At 42.2% G+C, this 6,576-nt stretch overlaps 1 protein-coding gene across 1 annotated transcript; it reads right to left on the bottom strand.

The window, feature by feature from the left end:
- Window positions 1–993: 993 nt before the first annotated feature.
- LOC104948653 (integrator complex subunit 1-like) lies at window positions 994–6,017 on the bottom strand (the record flags this gene model as incomplete). The annotated part of the gene is made up of 14 exons (XM_010774862.1): window positions 5,996–6,017; window positions 5,530–5,650; window positions 5,353–5,430; window positions 5,088–5,245; window positions 4,759–4,855; window positions 4,587–4,678; window positions 4,429–4,489; window positions 4,149–4,346; window positions 3,002–3,131; window positions 2,525–2,704; window positions 2,172–2,321; window positions 1,904–2,083; window positions 1,695–1,799; window positions 994–1,176 (listed from the first exon to the last, which is right to left on the bottom strand). Coding segments are annotated over exons 1-14 (1,755 nt in total), but the record flags the coding sequence as incomplete, so codon positions are not given.
- Between the last annotated feature and the right edge of the window lie 559 nt (window positions 6,018–6,576).

Consider the following 6,576-nt stretch of genomic DNA (forward strand, 5'->3'; position numbering starts at 1 on the left):
CATCAATGATCTGTTAACATTAAAATCACTAAATATATGCTGTAACTATTTTGCTCTTGGCAACTCAAGGGCTCAGGTAATGTGATTACTATATGAATAATGGTCCAAAATAACATTAAATGCATAGGGTTTTTTGTTAAGTAACATACTTTCGTCGCCGGCCGGCCGATACATGCCGCGCATTAAGTGGGCCTGTCTCTCAATTAATCCCCGGGCCACTTTTTCCTCCCAGTCCGCCCCTGACTCACAGTCACTAACGCAAACCGCACGCTTCACCTCGTTTCACCAACAAAATGCCGAAGACTTCAGCTGTGTGGGACCATTTTAAATTGGACGACGGTAAGAAGAATATGTGCCAAATATGCGATAAGAAACTGGCCTACCACGGTGGTACAACAACTCTGAAAAGTCACCTGGATGCTGTAAGTAGTAGCCTAGCTTAGCTGTTGTCAAGTTGCCATGATGAAGCTGCTTTATCCGCCGTTTAAACAGTAACGTTACACATGATAAAAACGTGCACTTACTTTGCTTGGAAAATAGTTGCAAGCAAGCTACCGAATTGTTTTTTTTATTTTATCCGAATAGTGAAAATAATAGGAGTAATGTGGGAACATCTGGGGCTAAGGCAATGGTTGAGTTGAGTAGCTCAGCCTAATAATAACTTGTGCAACGCATCCCAGCCATCAACATCCTCAACAATACAGCAGACCCTACAGTTACCCTACAGAGGACACATTTAGTTTTAATGTTTGCGAGTACTGAGACAATAAATAAATATAAATCGTAATATTATGCTCTTTCTGCGCTTCTGCTTAACAGCGTGTTGTCAGGTGTCTCGGATTCGGAGCGTGTTATGAAACCTTTTTGAAAAGAAAATGTTTTTTGAAAAATGTTTTTATAAAAAGAAAATACAAATCTCTCCGCACCGAATATTCGAATATTCGCTTCTGATTACTACCGAATATCCGGAGCCCGAAAAATGGTATTCGGGACAGCCCTAATGCTCACCCAGCTGTAGAGATCCTCGCCCTCTTTGGTCTTCCTCATCCTCCTGATGTATGTGGAGAAGATGGTGAGGAAGGCACTGAGCACAGCATTAGACTCAGGTCTGCAGGAATGCTTAGAGAACAGGCTGTTCATGATGGTGGAACGCTCCACGATAAGCCGGGCGACGTCCTGTAGAGAGTGATAGAGGAACAGATGATTCATGTCAGTACTGCTCCATTAAAGCAAAAACACATAGAAGGGACAGTTTGGATTGTTTGGAGTGTATGAGGTAATAGTGTATGATCTAACTCACTTTGGCATTTTGGATTCACCAAAGTCACACTATAAACACAGACAAATCTAATAAGGCAGATGCAGACCAGGCATTGTGTTTTTCTGCCAAGTTACATTTCAGTTTTAGTCAAAGAAGAAAGCTTGGACGAACACTTCAATTCTTCAAAAAGGGATTTCTGGCAGTATAGGAAAGCATTGCAATTATTCCAAATATAGAGTATGCTTAAACAAGTATTCCTTTTTTAGGTGTTCCTTGTTTTTAGGTGTTTGAATATCTATTACTTTTGCAAACATGTTCCCCTCTATACGCCTGTCTGCATCTCGAAACTCTGGATAGGTGTCTCATTCATCCTATTAAGAAATGTCAGATCCATCTCCTTAAAGAAAAACGATGTGATGGATTTAGTGATTACCAGAGCCAGATCGTTATGAGAAGCCTGCTCCTCCACTGGTGCATGCTGGGATAGGTAGATGAGATAGGCACTGATGGTCTGTGGATCAGTCTCCATGTGAATAGCCTTCAAGAAAGCAGAGAGACAAGACAAGTGTTAAACTCCATTATTATAAAACATTTCTTAAAGGTTTACATTCAGTTATTGACAGTTGTTAAGTCATCACCAACCTGCTGCAGGGCGGTGGACGTCATGCCTCTGACGCTGTCAAACAAGGGGAGCTTTGGGAGGTCCTGTAGCAGCCACTGGTATCCCGGCAACAGCTCAGCATCAGCAGAATCTTCTTCCATGGGCTGATCCCGCTCATCTCCATCTTTCAAGCCTCCTTCACTCAGCACCAACGACAAACCCTACGCACAAGAATATCATGTCAAATAATTCTGTTCAACAGTAACACAATACTTCTAAAGCAGTTTTCCTTTGGATCCAATACGGTACCTTCATGGCTAGGACTCTGGATGCCACCTGAGAAGAGCTGAGGCGGCGCAGAAAGTAGTCCAGCACTTCGCATGTTGTCTGTTCGTCGGCCTTAGGACCCAACAAAAGATCCTGGAGCCGTCCAAGCAGCTGCCTTTGCTTTTGCTGTCTCTAACAGGAAGACAGATGATTATGCAAGAGTGAGTAATGAGCTGCTCACAAGAATAAAAAGCTTAAGTTTAAATTTAGCATTTTCATTCTGAGACTTATAAGGACCAGTTATTGAGAACAAATTCAGACGATTGTCAAAGCAGGGTTGTTTTTCAGTAATTGCTGCCTGCCAACAGTATGGTATGGTGTAGTAATCAACATACTTGTCTCTTCTTGGCTTTCTGCTCTTTGCTCTCTCCCTCTTCGTCATCCTCTATTGGCAGACTGTCATCCGCTGCGTCATGCAGAAGGAATTCACACAGGCACTGCACTGGAAGCACGTCCAGAGAGCCCTCACTGGACTGGACCAGATCAGCCAGCCACGGCATGGACTGAGAGGAGGCCTGGGGGGATGGAAAGTGTATAGCAGTTAGAAGACACACACTGAAGACTAAAGCCTAAGAATAATGTGTTGATTTGTTGTATTATTTAAGTCAGGCTCACACTAATCTTGATCAATGTTTTTGCTGACAATAAATAACTCAACATCAACAGGTTTTCTCCAGTTGAAGTTCAACATTGATTGAAAAACATGTATATAGATCTTAATTTGATAACAAAGCAAGTCTGTTTCGCAAATGATGAGATGTGTTACAGTTTGGGCAGTTCTGTAGTGTGTAGTATCGGTCCCTGTCCATTACCTGTCTCTGGATGATGTTGAGGAGGAAGTCAGGGTTGCGGCTGCGGCAGAGGAGATGTCCGAGACGCAGAGACTGGTTCAGGGTCTTCACCTGCTCCTGGATCTGAGGAGGGGGTCGACGAGGAGGACCCCTGAACACAAACACAAAACTGTCTTAAAGACACAGCAATAAGACTTGTTTATCAATACTTACAAATGCAAGTGCTTCCATTGACTAATAGATCTTACATAATTGTCTGACAGCAATAAGATGTTGTCATGGTTATGGCTGCTATATTTTTGGATAAAGATCAGGAGAATTAGCATCTCTTTTTTTCACTGTTTTCATTCTCTTTCCATTTGTTTGGCCCATCCTCAAAGTGGACGTTGTGAGGCTTAATGGTGGTTGTGTCTGCTTAGCAACATAGCATTGTATCATTTTGTCATTCTATTATGTCATTTCACTAGGTTGATAATTCTGTGCACACATGAGCTAATGCATGTCCTTCTATTCAGAAAGGCAGATCCTTCCTGTGTAGCTTTTCCTGAAGTTTTTTCCCTATAAAATGTTTTTGGGAGGGTGTTGTAAAAATAGTAAAGTCATTTGTATTTGGTGATATGGACTTTGGTAAAGATCAAATTAGTTTGACTTGTCTTAAAGCAGGGGTGTCAAACTCAATTTCATCGCGGGCCACATTAGCATTATGGTTGCACTCAAAGGGCCGGTTGTAACTTTTAAGACTATATAAATATAAATATATAATATATATAAAATAATGTATCATATGACATTATTGCCTCTGAATTGGATTATTATGGGATAGGGTAATAAATTCATAATTAACTACGTCTGAAAGCAGAAGTCTGGGGCAAATAATTGCAAGTCTCTTCAGTGTGCATGTCACAAAACGAGATGCATCGTGGGACATGTAGTTTATGGGCAACGTGCTTCTGTAAATTGGTATGTAACCGTATAATAAACGTATTATAATCTTTGGAAGCTCTTGCGGGGCCACATAACATGAAGTCGCGGGCCGGATTTGGCCCCCGGGCCTTGAGTTTGACACCCCTGTCTTAAAGAGTAGGATGGTATAGTTACTGTCCTCGAGGCCTTTTCTTTACGAATACCATTAACTAGGTGCATGACGTAATTCCCCTTGCTCTCTTACTGTGGATCCAGACTGGTAAGCTGAGACAGGAGCAAGCTGTTGCTCTCTGTGATGGTCTGTTTGGTGGAGGCTGCTGCCAGGTGGCTCTCAAAGGCCAGGATCTCCTGTTTCTCTCTCTGGGAGATCTGCAGCTCCCTGTTGATCATCTCCGTCTTCGTGTCCTCGTCCGCAACGGTACAGGGAGGGTAGGTATAGTTACTGTGGAGGAGATACCAGAGAGAGATGTGTGAGTTGTTTGAATATGTTATCCAGAACTATTCCATACAAAATGAACACCTACTTTGTCATAACCATCTCCATGAGCATTTTCAGTGTAGGGTAGCCGTCCCAGGAAGCCAGACCTAAAGGAAAAAAACATCAGATAATATTAATAAAGAACATTTAATAGTTAGAAATAGCTATTTGTATGTATGCAACATGTAAAAAGGTGTGCTGTACCTATTTTCTGAGGATTAAAAGCTGCCACCACGAGAATTAGCAGCCATGCCTTCCAATACAACGCAGATATGGCCAAATTGGGAGCTTGGTACCTTAAACAATAAAAATGATTTGTTATTTTAGACTGTAAACTTTATGACTCCAAAGTGTTTTTATAAGAAGGTTGTAGTACCCTGCAGGCAGCTGAATGTTCTCCGGGTGGTGGTATGTACACAGATTCAGCACGGCATCAATGAGCTGGATCCTTTCCACCTTCAGGACCTCCAGATCTACTTTAAAAGGGACCATCAAATAGCTCTATTATTGGAAAAACAATTACATCCAAAACCATATTTCCTTTGTTCGTACCTCCCTAACATTCTTTTTGCAACTTGTGAGGATAATATGTAAATAGGAAGTTGGCCTTAAAAAAGATTTGAGTTGCCTGCTCATTAAACAGAGCCACAAGTGTTTACCAAATGTCCAAATATTCAGATACAGCCTAAGTGGACCTTCACACACCATCAGACTGACTTCCAGCAGCCCTTTTAACCAGGTGATCCGCCAGCTCCATGGCATCTGCTGGGCCCAGCGGCAAGTCACGTGACAGCCCGATCACCAGGATGCGCATCAGTGTGTCCTCCAGCAGAGGCACCTCAGAGCAGAGGCGCAGGAAGAAACTGTGGAAACAATACAAATAATCTATCAATCATATTTTATCTGTATATAAGTACAAGTAATATGTAACACAGCATAAGAATCAATCTAAATATTGGGGGAAACTCACTTTCTGTCACCCTCCGGAGGCCAGTTGTCCCACTTGTAGTATGTCTCAGGTTGCTCTGTGAACAGCACTTTGTGGAGGCTGCGGACATGAAAGAGAGAAGTCTCATATAAAGCAGCAAGAAATATGATAAGCTTGTGCAGTTTAACAATAATCACATCAGCGCATAGAGTGACTGACCAGTGAACGTAGTCTTTAGCACCAGTTTTGCTGATGGAAGGAACCACGGTGTGAAGCCACCACACAGCGTCTCTCTGGATGGAAGCGATCTGATTCTGAAACGCCCTCAGGCTCTCCAGATCTGAAACAAACAGACACACATTCAAGCCAAAGCTAATCCAGCATATAGAGCAGGGATGATTTATTAATAAAACCCAAGTCGAAGGTTAGCACCTGGTTCCTTTGAATTAATCACTTGGAATTTGGATTATTGCAGAACAAAGCTCTATGGCAAACAATAGTTAATGATACAAACATGTTTTGTTCAGCAAAATAACTTTATACTTTTGGGATTTTTAAAATTAAAAAGGGCAATCACCAAAAGTGAAAACCTTGCTTTAAAGTTTAAACAAACTACATCACAGTGTCATTAGTTCAAATGAAAGGCGGACAGGTGTTTGTTTTCCCTGAAAACCTGTGCACTCACATTTAGCCACTTCAACCACCATTTTTAAGGGCGCATTCACACCAGCCTTTTAAAGTCCGGTTGAATCGAACCCTGGTGCGTTTAACCGTGTGGTGCGGTTCGTTTGGGTCGGTGTGAACACAGTCCGAGACCTCTGAAGTTAACTAAACAACCGGACTGTGGTCCGCTAAAATAGGTGGTCTCGGAACGCTTGCTTGCGAACTCTGGAGCGGTTCATTGCTGGTGTGAACGCAGTCCACACCAAAACATAGGAAGCGTAGTATTTACGTGTCACAAGAACGCGGGTGTCTTCATTTCTTAAGTGAAAGAGTGAGGCAGAATGATGTGTTGAACACAGGTTGAACAGTGTCGTGTAAAGTAAAAACAACTATCAAACTCAAAACTATACATAAAAGTCAGAGCCACCTGCCGTCGGTGAAACCCCCTCCTTACTGCAGAATTATATGTGTTATAATGTTTTGTATCGCACGTTGTCTGATTATATAATCATATGCGCCGTTGCCGTTGATATGCTCTCCAGATTAACAACAGCATGAAAATAACCTGCCGATACTCCATGGCGGAGGCTCTGGTAGAAATTG

Source organism: Notothenia coriiceps, unplaced genomic scaffold (genome assembly GCF_000735185.1).
Source record: "Notothenia coriiceps isolate Sejong01 unplaced genomic scaffold, NC01 NC01_scaffold00014785, whole genome shotgun sequence".
In the NCBI taxonomy this organism is placed as follows: domain Eukaryota; kingdom Metazoa; phylum Chordata; class Actinopteri; order Perciformes; family Nototheniidae; genus Notothenia; species Notothenia coriiceps.